The sequence below is a fragment of the Carassius carassius genome, chromosome 38 (genome assembly GCF_963082965.1).
Source record: "Carassius carassius chromosome 38, fCarCar2.1, whole genome shotgun sequence".
Taxonomy (NCBI): domain Eukaryota; kingdom Metazoa; phylum Chordata; class Actinopteri; order Cypriniformes; family Cyprinidae; genus Carassius; species Carassius carassius.
The window spans coordinates 26,480,126-26,497,303 of NC_081792.1; the positions used below are offsets into that span (position 1 = coordinate 26,480,126).

The 17,178-nt window shown below is 33.8% G+C and overlaps 2 protein-coding genes across 2 annotated transcripts; one reads left to right on the plus strand and one right to left on the minus strand.

The window, feature by feature from the left end:
- Positions 1–2,832: 2,832 nt before the first annotated feature.
- Positions 2,833–10,981, minus strand: LOC132119670 (prolyl 3-hydroxylase 1-like). Its single transcript, XM_059529829.1, has 15 exons — positions 10,472–10,981; positions 9,504–9,656; positions 9,223–9,412; positions 8,904–9,035; positions 7,649–7,788; positions 7,362–7,451; positions 7,233–7,285; positions 7,032–7,153; positions 6,808–6,950; positions 6,606–6,698; positions 5,445–5,583; positions 5,252–5,342; positions 5,091–5,166; positions 4,397–4,537; positions 2,833–3,655 (listed from the first exon to the last, which is right to left on the minus strand). The coding sequence occupies exons 1-15, from the start codon at positions 10,925–10,927 to the stop codon at positions 3,152–3,154; spliced, it is 2,523 nt and encodes an 840-aa protein (XP_059385812.1). The 5' UTR covers positions 10,928–10,981; the 3' UTR covers positions 2,833–3,151.
- Positions 10,982–12,333: 1,352 nt separating this feature from the next.
- LOC132119672 (uncharacterized protein C1orf50 homolog) lies at positions 12,334–17,133 on the plus strand. Its single transcript, XM_059529832.1, has 5 exons — positions 12,334–12,486; positions 15,646–15,761; positions 15,852–15,938; positions 16,511–16,642; positions 16,834–17,133. Exons 1-5 carry the CDS (start codon positions 12,438–12,440, stop codon positions 17,017–17,019), a joined length of 570 nt encoding a protein of 189 aa, XP_059385815.1. The 5' UTR covers positions 12,334–12,437; the 3' UTR covers positions 17,020–17,133.
- The last annotated feature ends 45 nt before the right edge of the window (positions 17,134–17,178 follow it).

A 17,178-nucleotide genomic window follows, 5' to 3' on the forward strand; every position in this document is an offset into this window, starting at 1 on the left:
ACAAAAGATCTTGTAAGGACACAACAGAGCATGTTTCATACCGCTTGGTACGAACCACGGATAACTTCTAAATTAAAGGCATATATACATGTAATACTGTATCTTATGCCAGTCAGTCACAGTGTTAAGGCTTTGCTTTTCGTTTCTATCCTAACAATAGCCAGCCACATACAACACAATCCCTGAGGCAGACAATGTGGTCTGTGTCTCCCTGAGTTTGTGTGACATGGCGGGTAGCCCCACACAAAGACAGCATACAGCGATGACACATGCCCGAGAAAAGGACAGAGAATGCGCCATCAAACATGCAAACAAACTTCATGTGACAGTTTCTCCATGAACATCAAAACACAAATAAATCAAACATTTAACTGGAAAGTGATATACGTCACAATTTGAACTGGCCAACAACGATGCTAATTATGCACACAAGTCAATGTCCTCATGTAAGGGTCAGATGGACATGTGTGGGGTGAGAAGATGAAAAAAGAAAACATACAACACTACAGAAACTGCTTCCAAAGACACTACCATTGAACTCTGAATTATTTTGCATTTGTTTTACATCTCATCAGCTCAAACAAAAGACAATGGATGTGTGGTAACAGTAAAGGTCTGCACCAGGCATCCGAACACCAGCAATCACAACACTGTAGACTCCTAAGTATATTTTATAACATATTAGCATGAAGTCAGGAGTGTGTGGTCATTGCTAATGGCTTTTTGCCATTTTCAGGGTGGTTTCCCTTGCTGTCTTTAATCACTGCCAACAAACCTACCAACAAGACTTTCTCCTCAAAGGATTAGAAGAACACTGCCGATGATGTACTAAAGTGGTATTTTGCTATTTAGTCCCTTTCCTTAAAGCATACTTAGTTGTGTATATTTTGTGTAGAGCACATAAATTGCAAGACGCATAGTAATAAAATTAAGGAATAAAAAATAAAATGTAAAGAGATATAAATATGCTGCGACAAAATAAACATACAAATGCGAAAAGGCAAATGAAATGTACTTATGTGTACAGGTAATATAAATAAATAGAAATATATATATATATATATATATATATATATATATATATATATATACATATATATATTCTGTACTGATCTTGTATGCTGATCTTTTGTACTATTACTGCAGATTTTTGCTGTTTTTTAAATAATTATCTTATGCTCATTAAGGCTGCATTTTTTAATAAAAAAAAAAATTGCTAAATATTATTGCAATTTAAAATATCAGTTTTCTATTTTAATATACTTTAAAATACTTTAATATTCCTGTAATTATTCTGTGATTGTTCCTGTATTCCTGTGAAGCTGAATTTTCAGCATCACCGTTTTAGTCTTCAGTGTCACATGATCCTTCACATGAAATCATTCTAATATGCTGAATTATTATCAGTGTTTTTATTTTTGTTTCTTTGCTGCTTAATATTTTTTGCAACTTGTGATAATTTTTTCAGGATTCTTTTGATGAATAGATTGGAACCATTTTCATTCACAAATTCCTTGGAAAATGATGTTGCGATTAGATACAACATCTTGGAATTTGTTGAGATAATTTATAGCTAAACTAAAGTTAAAGCAAACATGAACACTTACTTTTTAAATTGTAACAATGCATTATTTTTATTCTAATGTTGAATTAAAGTTGTGATAACTTAAATTATGAAATATTTTTTGTGTATTGACAATGAAACAGCAAGACAATGGATTATGTGGTAGAAAGACTTACTCCAATAATAATTTTATTAAGTACAAAAAAAAAATAATAATATATATTTTTTTACAGGTATTATTTGATGTCTAAAATTAAATTAAACATAGTTTTTTTGTTGTTTGTTTGTTTGTAGAACACCCTTGGTTAAAGTTGGTTAAAAAAAAAAAGGTTATTGATACTGTGCTTAAATATACTTTGCACCCAGTGTAACAGGCCCTTCAAGTAACATTTTGACTGTAAGAGTCATTGTACCCATTAGTCCCTGGCATTCTGCTCATGGCTAGTTCTGCCCACTCCTCAGCAGTGAGAGGCACACAAGAAGAACTGTTTGTGCTGCTAACAAGGGGAGGTAAAGACACACGAGGGGTCTCATTGCAGCTGCCACAGTTCACCTTTCACATTCACAGTATCTCTAATAGCTGTTTAAAAAGTGATCTTTGCGGTTGTTTTTAAAGCAGGTACCATTTTAACTTTTTTACAGAATGGATTGTCTAATAATGTATATTAATAATAATGCATGATTACTGCACCGAGATAATCTGATGTCCTTCCAAAAAGGTTTTTTTTTTCAGTAAGTTAATTAAAGGACTCTATCTATTAATTAAAGGACTCTATCTATCTATTTGCAGCAGTAAATTACTTTGTAAAGCAGATGGAAGAGGAGACTCTTTAAGAAGTAATTCTAGGTGTCCTAAAGACAGCTTTGAATATAATTGCAGATGCAGTTGTCCAGAAAATTGCCTGTACCAGGCATAAAGGAGAACAAATATGTGTGTGTGTGTGTATATATATATATATATATATACACACACCTCAAACAGGTGGTGGTGGGAACAACTTGGAGTCATTTCAGAAAATGTGTAAAACAGACGCTCAGAACCATGCTGCCACCTACTGCAGTGTTACGGTAGTGCATGAACTAAATCCCTTGCCAAGTCACTGTTCTATGTAGAAAACAGAATTTATGGATAATGAAATGGGTGGGGAAAAAATTAAATGAATTATATTTAAGAAGGGAAAACGAGCACATCATGACCACATCCCACAACATCTCAGCATCATGTCTGTGAGTTCTGCAAGACTCAATAAAAATATACTGCATTGTTATAATTTAAAAACATGTCGCTTTTATTTAGTAATTGTTGGAATGCAAAGTGGCAAATGTAATCTCTGAAAGCTGCCATCAAGGAGCACAAAATGTTACAACTGTATTTCAGTTCCTGAGACAAGAATAGTTTGAATTAAATTCTTACAATTTAGGCAAAAGAGAAAATACAAGTCAACTTGATTGTCAAGTCTGCTCCCCTGTGATACGGTTTCATATTCATGAGTTTTTTTTTTACAAAAACACGATCCATCAGCAGTCCTCCATCACTTATTAAAAAATAAAGAAAGAATAAAACACAGAAGCTAGTCTGCATGAGGCTCATAACTCAACCTTGTGATTTTCAGCTGTAGAGTCTTTAGGTTCTGTGGTCGTTGGCTTGGTTTTCTTGTCATCTACAGTATTTTTAACAGTTGGTTTGCTTGTTTTCTTCTTTTTGTCTGATGTTACAGGTTTTGTCTTGTTAGCTGTTTTTGATTTCTTTTTCTCAGCTGTTGTGGTTTTTGTTTTGTCTGACTCTTTGCTCTTTGTTTTGTCTGCTTTAGCTTTTGTTTGGGTTTCTTTTTTTGCTGGCTTTTTTGATGTTTTTGCCTTTGGTTTTTCACTTTTCTTCACCACTTTGCTGTCAGTTTTCTCATCCTCTGTAGCTTTGGTAGGTTGTTCTGCAGATGTGCTTGTCTTTACGGTGTCTTTTTCAGTTGTCTTAGTAGAAACTGTTCCTTCAGGTTCAGAGGGTTTCGCTTCACTGTTCATTTCTGTTTTCTGGACATCAGCTTCAAGTGGGCTGGAAAACTTTTTCAGAAGTTCTTCAGCCTGTAAACGTTCCTGTAGACACAACAAAGTGCAACAAGGTTAGACAAAGAGGGAACTTTTAACAACTACAACTTAAGAGAAAACCGATCTGTGCCAGTTTAGTAGCCTATTATTTATATACTATTATAGGATCTTTTTTATTATTTTTATACTTGGAATTGGCTTTTATTTTTATATTTTCAGTTTTTATTTAACTCTTAGTTTTAAGTTTAAGTAATTTTGTTATGTGCTTTTGTCATTTTTATTAGTATTAATATTTATTTTGCTTGATTATTCATTTCATTTTAGAAATTTTTGTTCTTCAACTTATTTCATTTCAGTTTGTTGTAAAGGCCACATTTCTAATGTTGTTTGTTCTTTATTCAATATTTTAAATATTTAAAATTTAAATTTTAGTTTTAAGTTCTAGTATCTTTATTATTTGTTTTAATGTTTCTATTTAATTTTTATTTATTTATTTAGATTTAGTAATTTTGTACATCAACTTATTTTATTTCAATTAGTTGCAAATGCCACATTTCTAATTTCCATTTAAGTTTTACAGTTTAAGTTTGTTTAATTCAATATTTATTATTTATATTAATTTTATTTCAGCTTTATTTCTAAATTAACTAAATATTTTTAATAGTCTTAGTTAACAACAACAACACGGCAACAGACCCCATGAAAGTCTTAGTTTTCCTGTTTAAATCTTCAATTAATCCTGTTGCTTTATTTTACCATTAACAAAACTGCACTGAAAGTCATACTTGCCTTCTCATTGTGAAGAGGATCCAGAGTGAACCGAAGCACTACAGCACACCTCTGGCCTTTGGTTACTGCCATCACTCCATGAAGGGTCTCCTGTCCAGCTCTGAATCCCACGACTCTACCACACCGAGGCTTCACTACAGACTGAAGAGAGGGTAGAGTCAAATAATATCTCTCTTAGAAAACAGCACATTTTATCAACACAGTTAACAAGCTGCTGCATTGACGTCGACCAAGTCTAAAATAACTCACTAGCATTGCTGGGGAAGCTACCTTGAAATTGTAGTTTGTCAAGCAACAGTGCGATTAAAGTAGATAAAACCATATTTGACTCAGTTTACAGGAACCAGTAAAATAAGGATAAATAATAAAATATGTATTTAAATACAGAAAGCAAACATACATGAATCTCTTTTTTGAACTGGTTCATTGAAATGAACTGTTTGAAAAACTGATTTGCTAAAATAAATCAGACTTTCCAATGCTACTTAACAGTGAAGGCATATTCCAAGGTATAGTGTTTGATTAGTTAGATAGCTAGTTAAATCCTGGCTAAAACTACACATTTTTTTAGTAGTTAGATTACTGAAATATGTAATTTCATGTTAATAGCATTACTTATTTTACTTAGTTAGTTACTCCTCTACACAGCTCAATAGTCTGAATAAAAATAATGCAAAACATTTAGAAATCTTACAGAGACAGTTTTGCCATCTGACTCAGTGAAGATGAAATCTCCTCCTTCAAAGTTGTCATTGAGGTACAAAATGGCACTACAAAGCAACAAAAAGAATGTATTAGTGAAAACACTATAAACTAAATAACCATGATGCTAGACTGGTTCCTCAAGTGGCAAACCTGTAGCCTTGATCGCTGTATGCTGATGGATCTTTGATACAGCCGTTGAGCTCTGAGATGAGCAGACAGTCTGTGCGCTCCTCCTGTTTCTCTGGATTGAAAGAGAGACCAACATAAGCTTGTTTACGAACTAAATAGATCTGTGTCCAAGATGCAAAAATAATGTGTATTTCTCTAAAAAAAAAGAGTTTACCGATGGCAGATCGGCAGACCAGGTTTGAGCTAGAGTAATACAGAGGCGATTCCAGACCAAAGTTGGATTCCAGAATCTTTTGAATTTTCTCACTGAGGTCGGACAACAAACGTGCACTCTTCAAGGGAACCAGACCCTCCTGACCAAGGTATAAGGAAAAAAAAAGCTTTTAAGTGATGAATTAAAATACAATATACCTGTAAAGAAAGTCAACATGTTTCCAGAAAAATCAAAGAGCATCACATTTGTATTTGCAATACAGAGTCTCCTCAATTTAAATCTGCCTAATACCATAAAGGATATTATTTTCATATACTGAAAAAAATAAAGGTTCCTAAAGGTTGTTTTCACAGCAATGCCAGAGAAGAACCATTTTTCGTTCTTCAAATAACTTTTTAGTGAATAGGTCTTCTTTTTTTTTCCTTAGTTTGGAGTCCATTTTAAAAATGTAAAGAATCTTTTTCCCATATAAATAATCTTTTAATAGAACGATTCCATGAACTCTTAAGGGGCAATAAAGCATCTTTAATTTTCATTATGTTTTTTATACATTTAATTCAGTTCAAAAGTTTGGGTCAGTAAGATTTTTTTAGGTAATTAATACTTCTATTCAGCAGGGACACATTCAATTGATTTAAAGTGAAAGAAAAGAGATTTACTGTATAATGTTACAACATATTTCTATTTCAAATAAAAGCTGTCCTTTTGTATTTTCTATTCAGGATTCAAGAATCCTGAAATAAGAAAAAAATAAAGCAGCACATCTGTTTTCAACTGATAATAATCAGAAATGTTTCTTGAGCAGCAAATCAGCATATTAAAAATGATTTCTGAAGATCATGTGACATCAGACTGGAGTAATGATGCTGAAAATTCAGCTTTGCATCACAGGAATGAATTACATTTTAAAATATATTCAAATAGGAAAAATAATTTGATATTAATGTAAAAATATTACTTTACTTTTTATGAAATAAAAAGTGCAGCCTTGGTGAGCATACAAGGATTTTAAACAGTAGTTTATCAACAAAAATAGAAACTAAACAATTGACAAAGTGTTGCATGTTCCTTTAACTGATTAGAACATGGTGCAAATATTAGTTTCATGATTTCATTGAATTCAAGAGGATATTTTAAACCCTTTAGTAACGTAGGTGTCACCTGTAGAGCTTTGAGAACCATAATATCCTGAAACATCTCACTCGCCGACTGAGGGGAGGGTGTTGCTTTAAAAGCATCTTGAATAGCTGCTTCCTGCGAGATTTAGGTCATAGAAAATATAAATATTTAGTTGACTGCAGAAAAATACAAAATTATCTTTTTGTCTACTCTTCTGGGAAATAGAAAGAAATGTTAAGCATACACTTGAGAGGCGATGAAGCTCCTGACACTCGTCTGATGTGATTACACCATCCAGGACGATCCGCTGTGAACCGTTCAGAGATGAGGATGTCAGGGTTTCCGGGAGTTTGTTGGCAGTTTCTGGAGTAGGGGCTGGATTGATATCTGAAAAAGCACCAGTTGCAGGACCAGGTCTTGTAACTTGCTTATCCCTTCACATATGTTGAATTTTATTTTAAGTCTTACCATCTTTCACCAACTTGACCAGGTCTGATGAGTCTTTACTCTTCTCTTCTACAAGTGTCTCGATCTCTTTCATAAGGTTACTGATCTCCTCTGTAATCCTCGCAGCTGTTTCTTTGTCCGCCCTGCGTGCACAGAGGAAACCAACATCAGGTCAGTTTAACTTTTGTGTAAATAAATCACATGCAACAAAGGTATACTTACTTTTGTTTGTCTCTTAGTTTCTTAGGTATGATGTCCTCAGGGGTCCATGTGTCCTGGGACAGAATGAGATTTTATTATAACTATGTTTATAATAAATATGGGTATCATAGCACATATTAATACACTTACTGGATCAACAAAAGTTTTACCAAACATCTCATAGCCAAAGTAAAGAAGCTCTTTTTCCAGCAAAGACCTCGTAATGTGCTGCTTAACAACCTGCAACGAAAAAAAAAAATAATAATAATATATATATATTGTTCAAAATGAATCTGAAGTCTGCACTCAAAGCATGCACCATGTTGCATCATGTATTTCCATTGGAAATCAATTAATAATGTTTTAATTAACTGACATTACAAATGTGCTGTAGATCAAAAGCATGCTTGTGCATCAGTGGCACGTGTGGACGGCACCTCTCTGGCTGTAATGTTGACGGCTTTGTCGTCTCCCAGCACAGCTGAGTAGTACGCCAGGTTCTGAGCCATAACCGCATCCGCAGGGTGGAAGAGCAGGTATGTTTTAGCACACTCAATGGCCTGCTCGTATTTCTCACCTGGGAGAGCAAGAGATTAAACCTTTAAAAATGAACTCAGATATAAATAATACACTATGCATTTAAAACATTCTGCAGACTTTATTAGCAACACCCCAAAATATCTACCTGCTGTGCAAACTTTAATGTACCTAAATATACTACTAAAATATACACACAAATAAAATAATAAATATATATACTCATATATAATCTGATAAATCTTGCAGTGTTACTTTAGCATTATTTATATACAACTAAAATATTTGTTAATATTTGTAATTCACTTTTTATATTGATATTTAGTATTTTTCAGTGTTATTAATTTTGTACTTTCAGTACTTCAACTTATTTCTGTTAGTTGCAAAGGCAAGATTTCTAATTTCATTTTTTGTTTTTCAAATGAAGTTTTTCAAATGTATGCTTTTTTATCTAATATTAAATTTTATTGTAGATTTATTTCAACTACTGAAACCAGTGTTATTATAGTTAACTAAAATGAAAACCATAACAAAACATTTTCGTTATTTGAAATAAAATTAACATTAACTGAAATATATATATATATATATATATATATATATATATATATATATATATATTTATATAAAAATTAAACTTATTTTGTTTATGCTTTTCTATCTAATATTTTGTTTCACTGTAGATTTATTTCAGTAACTGAAACCAGGGGTATTATATTTAACGAAAATGAATTCCATAACAAAACATTTTCGTTATTTGAAACGGAAGAAACTTTAACTGAAGGGGAAAAAAAAACGTATTTTGTTTATGCTTTTCTATCTAATATTTTATTTTATTGCAGATTTATTTCAGTAACTGAAATAAGGATAGTTAACTAAAACTAAAACTATAAAAAAGGTAATAAAATATACGTAACTGAAATAATATATATAAAAAAGTAAACATTTTATTTAAGCTAATTTCCAAGACAACATTTCTAATTTTAATTTACTTTAATTTGACGTACTAAAATAACTAAAACTGAAAAAATAAAAAATAAAATAAAAAAACGATATAGACAGCAGTAAAGCAATATTGGTTTTGGTTTTAGTCAACAATGACAACACAGAAGTCTGGTCCTGAATATGCTTCTGCTGATGATGAGTGTATCGTACTGTTATAGTATGAGAACTGAAGGTAGTTAAAGTGCGATGGGAGGAAATCTTCAAAAGGCTTCTCTCTTCCAGCGGTGGATGCCAGATCCACAGCGCAGTTCTGTTTGCAGTTCAGAACGTGAAGGTAATGATCTGTGATCAATGCAAACATAGACATGAATCCCTCAAATAATAATAATAATAATAAATCCATATTTATAAAACATTTAGTGTAACAGAACTACAAATACCATTACTGTATATTTCAAAATAATTGCACCACTTGGTGTTATGCACTAATTGGTATTTATTAAATCAAAAGCATCAGAATACCACGTGCCTGTCATAGATTGAAAGAGATCGGCGTTGTACTCCATGTAGTTGTAACCATCATAATCGAAGGCTCCTTCGCAAAGAACTCTGCATTCTTCATAAGCAGTGAAATATTCTTCAACAGCAGCTTCAAAATGCTCAATGGCTGGGGCAAAATCTTCTGCACTGTAATGAATCTTGCCCTCTAAAAATTCAGCCTGGAAATCAGCAATTATAAATATTTTATAAGGCGGTAAGATTGTATGGACAAATTCTAGACGTATTCAGATTAATAAACATTGTTCGTACCATGTGCGGTCTCTCCTCCAGGTCCTTGAAATCTGTCTCTTGCACCCCGGCCATCATCATGTAGTACTCTAAATTCTGTTTCATCTCTACGTGGTCAGGGTTTGCTATGAAAAATGTATTTGCTGCTGCCACTGCCTTGTCAAGCTTGTTTATCTGTAAGTGCAAAGAAATATTGGTTAGAAAACACTCATGCTTCCCAAGTTATACTTTAGCGACAGAATTGGTCCTAGAATATAAATAAAACTTCCAAATAAATAAAAACATAAATAATCAGATTAAAAGTCATATTCTAGAATTCAGCACAACTGTTTTCAACATTAGTAAAAATTAATAATAATAATAATAATATTGCACATTACTTCTGTTTTACTGTATTTTTTATCAAATAAATGCCTTGGTGAGCATAAAAGAAAAATGATATGTTAAATTAATGACTATCATTAAAGTAGTGCTGTTGTCATTGAAGAAATCCCTGAAATGTGTGATAACTTTGCTGTTCATACTTGTTGATACTATAGTTTTTTTTTTTTTTTTAATACAACAACGATGCTTTTTCATTATTCCTAGTGGTCTGAGGATGTATATCTCATTTAAACCATCAGTTTTCAAGGCAGTGGTATTTTAAAGCCCCTCGGCAGTTCTAAAACTCTGCAAGGCTCCACCTAAAGACGTGGCACAGTGATGCGAGTTTAGGGGGGTTGGGGAAACGTGGAAGAGCTTCTTAAACGGTTAACCATTCAGTGAAAATGCATAAATGGCGTGTACAAAATCTGATCAAATGTATCTGATGCACTTTTATGCAGTGATAGAATGTATTGATAACTTGATAATCTTTGTTTACAAAAAGCTTCTTCTGAAAAGCATTATGCTATGCACTGATTTTATCCCCATGCCAGTTTACTAAAAAAAAAAAAGCCTTTGCGTTTTTATAAACAATTTTGCATGCATTTTTCTGGCCTCTTCTTTACCTTAAAGTAAGCTACTTGCAGGTAATTGTAAGGCGTCCTCTTCTTGAACTCCAGCTCTATAGTCTCACTAACTTTATGGAGTGTCGGTGGTCCCATTTTCTCGCGTTCACATGCATCCACACAATCGGCCCGTTTGAGAATCCTCTGGAAAAACGCTAAATCCTCCACGGCCCCGGTTCCTGGGATCGGGACACCCACACCTGGGAAAGTGTCCCCGAAAGCGGTGTGATTCGCGCAGGATAAGCGGCAGTGCGTCTGGATTTTACGCAACGCTGCTTTATTCCGTAAAGCCCTTTCCATGTTCAGGATCACAGCCAACCAGTCCTGCTTATAATACGCCTCCACCGCGTTATCAAAAAGCAGATCGTACGGCTCAAATATTCCATTGGCTTGAGTGTCACACAAGGTGAAATGGACACTGGAGAGGATTGATATCAAGGACAGTGAGATCCACATCTCGGAGACTGGAGGCCTGTGAGGTATGACTCGGTTTTGGAGAATGTCCGAAAGTCTTTGGAGAGGGTGGAGCTCCAGGACTGTGTGAAAGCCTGCCCTGGGCGAGCTGAGAGCCACTGTGGTCTAGTCACGGATTTAAAAGGTTTGAGTGACGCATTTTCAACTAAAACTAGAAAGTATTAATACTCTATAGTTTTAGTTGAAAATGCATAAATTATATAGACCTACAGAAACAGAATTGAGTTGGCAATTTTAGTTTTTGCTCTTTTATTTTTTCTTTGACTTTTATTATTATTATTATTATTATTATTTTTAATCCAGAATATAAGTAGTGTCTATTTCTATTTTTGTATTCGGTAACACTTTACTATAAGGTTCATTAGTTTACTACTTTAATTAACATGAACTAAGCATGAACAATAATTCCACAGCATGTAATCTTAATGTGAATTTCAACATTTAATAATGCTTTATTAAAATCAAAAGTTGTGCTTTTTAACATTAGATAATGCACTGTGAATTAACATGAATGAACAACTGTATTTTCATTAAGATTAACAAAGATGAATAGATGCTGTAATAAATGTATTCATTGTTTGTTTCTGTTAGTTATTATAGGCTAAATAACATTAACTGATGGAACCTTATTGTAAAATTTTACCTTATATTCATTTGCCGGGAATAAAAAAAGCTGGCTAACACTACAGTGACCTTTATTAAGTCATTAGGAAACATAATTTACCTCTTAAAAGTTCAGCAGTTTGTATACGTTCTCATATAATAAAATGTAGTATTCTTGATATTGGTCTGGTAAGCATCATTTAACCTAATGTAATTAATTATTATTAGTTATTGTTAAGTTTTACTGAATGTTCAATTTCACAAAAATAAATAATATATAAATTACCTGTGATCTTTCCCTCATTACAAATTATGCTTTATAAGGTTATTTTTAAGTTTTACTAAAAGTTACATTTCGCAGACTTTTTCCATATAAATACATAACCTGGATGTACTGTTGTTGTTGTGTGCAACTTCTTGCATAATTCAATAATATGAATCAATATTTTTAGTGCAAAACAAATGCACGGACTATCGGGCAGTTTTTTGGTTTCATAATTTCAAACTTAAATCTTACATAACTGCAGAAAACTCATATTTACTACATTTTCTGCAATCTACATAATAGGACAGAAAGGCTACCGCTAAACATGCATGATCGCTTTGTATTTGAGTTATCGATATAATAAATATTAATATACATTGTGTTGTTCAAAAGCATTATTTTAGAAACCCACGCTATAGTTTAAACACTCATTAAATATGTGTGTAAAGTATTATATGACAAAAATATAGGTATTTGTACACAGGCAACTATCACGACTACTACTCGATTCATTAAACACAGTAGGACCCCAGAAACCAAACTCCTCCTCCGTGTTTTGTTTTGTGACTCCTGTGAGAAGTCTCGTGTTAATTTGCTGAGCGCGACGGGAAGTTTAATTACAGAATGGACAAAACAATCTGTCTACCACAACAACCCAACAAAACCACCACGGGTAAGACAGTGCCTTCAACGGTAAACTCAGAAATTATTTTTAGTTTAGGTTTTCTGTTTTATTGAATTGGTCGAGTCAGTCATTCCACCGCACCATAGTAATGATCAAAACAGTGGTTAAATGTTTTAGATCCATTGTATTATCAGTGACAAAATATATGCTTGTTATAAGTTGATAATATTTTTGTAATGTTATGAAATGTCCCATTATTGCCATTATAGTCAGTGGTACTAAGCTACCAGCACTCACATGTTCAGAAGTTATAATTTGCCTTTATTTTAATTTTAAAACAATCTTTAATAAATAAATAAATAAACCTTAACACCACGTAGATCTACTCTGCACCTCCAGAGGCGCTTACTTTCACTCTTAAGAGGTTATCCAACCTGTTAAATAACAACCTTTACAAAATTCTCTGTAGTTTCTTGAAGAATTACTGTGGGATCTCAGATCAGTGCAGTGTATGTATGTATGTGTATATATATATATATATATATATATATATATATATATATGCGTGTGTGTGTATGTATATATAATATAATGTATAACACACACACACACACACATATATATATATATACAACCCGAATTCCGGAAAAGTTGGGACGTTTTTTAAATTTTAATAAAATGAAAACTAAAAGACTTTCAAATCACATGAGCCAATATTTTATTCACAATAGAACATAGATAACATAGCAAATGTTTAAACTGAGAAAGTTTACAATTTAATGCACAAAATGAGCTCATTTCAATTTTGATTTCTGCTACAGGTCTCAAAATAGTTGGGACGGGGCATGTTTACCATGGTGTAGCATCTCCTTTTCTTTTCAAAACAGTGTGAAGACGTCTGGGCATTGAGGCTATGAGTTGCTGGAGTTTTGCTGTTGGAATTTGGTCCCATTCTTGCCTTATATAGATTTCCAGCTGCTGAAGAGTTCGTGGTCGTCTTTGACGTATTTTTCGTTTAATGATGCGCCAAATGTTCTCTATAGGTGAAAGATCTGGACTGCAGGCAGGCCAGGTTAGCACCCGGACTCCTCTACGACGAAGCCATGCTGTTGTTATAGCTGCAGTATGTGGTTTTGCATTGTCCTGCTGAAATAAACAAGGCCTTCCCTGAAATAGACGTTGTTTGGAGGGAAGCATATGTTGCTCTAAAACCTTTATATACCTTTCAGCATTCACAGAGCCTTCCAAAACATGCAAGCTGCCCATACCGTATGCACTTATGCACCCCCATACCATCAGAGATGCTGGCTTTTGAACTGAACGCTGATAACATGCTGGAAGGTCTCCCTCCTCTTTAGCCTGGAGGACACGGCGTCCGTGATTTCCAACAAGAATGTCAAATTTGGACTCGTCGACCATAAAACACTATTCCACTTTGAAATAGTCCATTTTAAATGAGCCTTGGCCCACAGGACACGACGGCGCTTCTGGACCATGTTCACATATGGCTTCCTTTTTGCATGATAGAGCTTTAGTTGGCATCTGCTGATGGCACGGCGGATTGTGTTTACCGACAGTGGTTTCTGAAAGTATTCCTGGGCCCATTTAGTAATGTCATTGACACAATCATGCCGATGAGTGATGCAGTGTCGTATGAGAGCCCGAAGACCACGGGCATCCAATAAAGGTCTCCGGCCTTGTCCCTTACGCACAGAGATTTCTCCATTTTCTCTGAATCTTTTGATGATGTTATGCACTGTAGATGATGAGATTTGCAAAGCCTTTGCAATTTGACATTGAGGAACATTGTTTTTAAAGTTTTCCACAATTTTTTTTACGCAGTCTTTCACAGATTGGAGAGCCTCTGCCCATCTTTACTTCTGAGAGACTCTGCTTCTCTAAGACAAAGCTTTTATAGCTAATCATGTTACAGACCTGATATCAATTAACTTAATTAATCACTAGATGTTCTCCCAGCTGAATCTTTTCAAAACTGCCTGCTTTTTTAGCCATTTGTTGCCCCCGTGCCAACTTTTTTGAGACCTGTAGCAGGCATTAAATTTTAAATGAGCTAATTAAGTGGATAAAAGTGTAAAATTTCTCAGTTTAAACATTTGCTACGTTATCTATGTTCTATTGTGAATAAAATATTGGCTCATGTGATTTGAAATTCCTTTAGTTTTCATTTTATTAAAATTTAAAAAACGTCCCAACTTTTCCGGAATTCGGGTTGTATATATATATATATATATATATATATATATATATATATATATATAAATATATATATAAAGAAAGAGAGAGAGAGTGCTTTATACAATACTGATTGTGTCAAAGCAGCTTTACATTGTCAAACAGGAAAAAAGTTTGTCATTAATGCTGGAGGACAGTGACACAGAGTCATTTTTCCAATTAAAGTCAGTTCATTGATGATTCAGTGATGTCATCATCCAGTTCAGCTCTTTTCCAATAGTGTCTGTGCAATCAGTCATCATGCAATCAGGGGATCTGTGTCTGGGGCTCTTCTAGTTGACATTCAGGGCTGTAGAGGTCGTCTCCAGGTGCTGATCCACATGGTTTGGATCCATATGGCTACAGTGACCTCCGAATAAGAATAAAGGAGCCTGATATCAGCGTAGATGTCTTTTTTCTTACTATGTAACGAGTATTTATCTTATTATATATATATATATATATATATATATATATATATATATATATATATATATATATATATATATATATATATATATTAATATCTTATTTGAATTTCTCTTATTATGGCAATGGTGTAGTATACTTTAAGAAAAAATGAGGATGTTGAAGATCTCAGTAAGGATGAATAACATTGACAAAGTATATGTACTACCTTGGGTTCAACAGAGTTAATATCTTAAACTCTAAAAACCTTTTATACAGTTACAATTTACTACTCTTAATGTAAAAGAAGTTGCTTCTGTTGTAACAGCTGTGCTCTGTATGTTAATTAAGTTAGACACCCCGTTGTCTTAGATGATTCTCGGTGTCACATGGATGTGATCATCCCAAATCGAGCAGAAACAACATAACTGTTGACTATCTCCTTCTCTATAATAATAATTTTGGAAGATGAGCATGATTTAACATGCATTTTGGAGTGGAATCTGCCACTAAAATCATCTCTGTGCTGTGCAACTATTTTACATGTCAACAATGTTAATATTATAGTAACTTTGGTGGAGACCAGCAGAAACCCGAGTGGAATGGCACTGGTGAGCCCCTACCAGACTAACCGTGTTGGGGATCCCATGGATGTAGTTGCTCTGGCACAGCAAGTACAGAAGGTAGTGATACTTTAGCTAATTACTTTACTGATATTGATATAGTTATTTTTTTTTTATCATGGATTTATTTATTTCTTTTGGGAATTTTAGGGAGATGACTTTATTAGAGCCAATGCTTGCAATAAACTTACAGTAATTGCTGACCAGATAAGATATCTTCAGGAGCAAGCAAGAAAGGTGAGATTGAACTGTCACTCAAATGCTCATTTTGTTTTACAGCAGTACCGCAAATGTCCCTAGACTTAAAGGAATAGTTCATCAAAAGTGTTTTTTTTTTTCAATATTTAGGTGTTTCTTTTTTCACCAGAACAGATTTGCAGAAATGTAGCATTACATCACTCGCTCACAAGTGGATCCTCTGCATTTAATAAGTGCCGTCAGAATGAGAATGCAGTTAATAAAAACAATCTTCAAATAATCCACGATTCCAGTTTTGAAGTTAAAAACATCTTGATGAATTTATTTCTCGCAAACATGCTTTTTTTTACTTCACAAGTGATTGTGGTTTACTGTTGTGTATTTATCTTATTCTGACGGCACCCATTCATTACAAAGTAATGCTACATTTCTCCAACTCCGTTCCCATTAAGAAACAAAGCCATATACATCTTGGGTGGCCTGAGGGAGATTCATTTTAAGCTAATTTTCATTTTTAGGTGAACTATTCCTTTAACGTTTAAATATCTGTGATAAAAATCTAACAAGTGACAAATAAGTAATGGTTAAATCATTTTGTGTTTGCACTTTAGGTTTTAGAAGATGCCAAGAAAGATGCTGAGCTTCACCATGCTGCATGCAATGTTGTGAAGAAACCAGGAAACATGTATTATCTTTACATGCGTGAATCCGGACAGCGGTACTTCTCCATTCTGTCTCCACAGGTGAGTTGATTGCCACATTATGAGTGTCTGGGTCTCATCAGTTGACATGAGTGAGAAGTGAGGTCAATCTAAACTGGATGGCGCCAACTAGTAGTTCATTAATTAAAACAAAATATAGAAAAGACCACCAGAAAACAAATAGTTGTGTTAAAATAAAATATTTAACAGCTAATTTATTTAATCTCTTACAGGAATGGGGTCCTAGTTGCCCTCACAAGTTCCTTGGTGCATACAAACTCCAACATGACATGTCTTGGACACCTCAAGAGGAGGTTGAAAGGCGGGATGCTGAAATTGGCATCATGGATAAACTGTTGAACAGACAAACTGCTCTACCAGCCTGTACTGAGCCCAACTTTGAAGGTCTTTCACAGTGAAAGGGCGCAGCTCACTCACAGACTGTCTTATCTGGTCATGAAAGCCATGTTGTCTTAAAATAATTGTTTGTTAATAGAAATTGTTTGGCAAATTAAAATTTTCAGTTCTGCATACTGAAAACTTTGCCTTGTCACTACTACTGGACCTGTAAATCTGTC

Excerpts from the sequence above, each read along its gene's own strand:
- LOC132119670 (XM_059529829.1), bottom strand. The coding sequence starts at position 10,927 with ATGTGGATCTCACTGTCCTTGATATCAATCCTCTCCAGTGTCCATTTC. Across the intron at positions 6,951-7,031 it reads GGTCAAGTTGGTGAAAGATG|ATATCAATCCAGCCCCTACT; the intron begins GTAAGACTTAAA and ends GTGCTTTTTCAG. Across the intron at positions 5,584-6,605 it reads TGGTTCTCAAAGCTCTACAG|GAGGGTCTGGTTCCCTTGAA; the intron begins GTGACACCTACG and ends TACCTTGGTCAG.
- LOC132119672 (XM_059529832.1), top strand. The coding sequence starts at position 12,438 with ATGGACAAAACAATCTGTCTACCACAACAACCCAACAAAACCACCACG. Across the intron at positions 12,487-15,645 it reads ACCCAACAAAACCACCACGG|TAACTTTGGTGGAGACCAGC; the intron begins GTAAGACAGTGC and ends TTAATATTATAG. Across the intron at positions 15,762-15,851 it reads TGGCACAGCAAGTACAGAAG|GGAGATGACTTTATTAGAGC; the intron begins GTAGTGATACTT and ends TGGGAATTTTAG.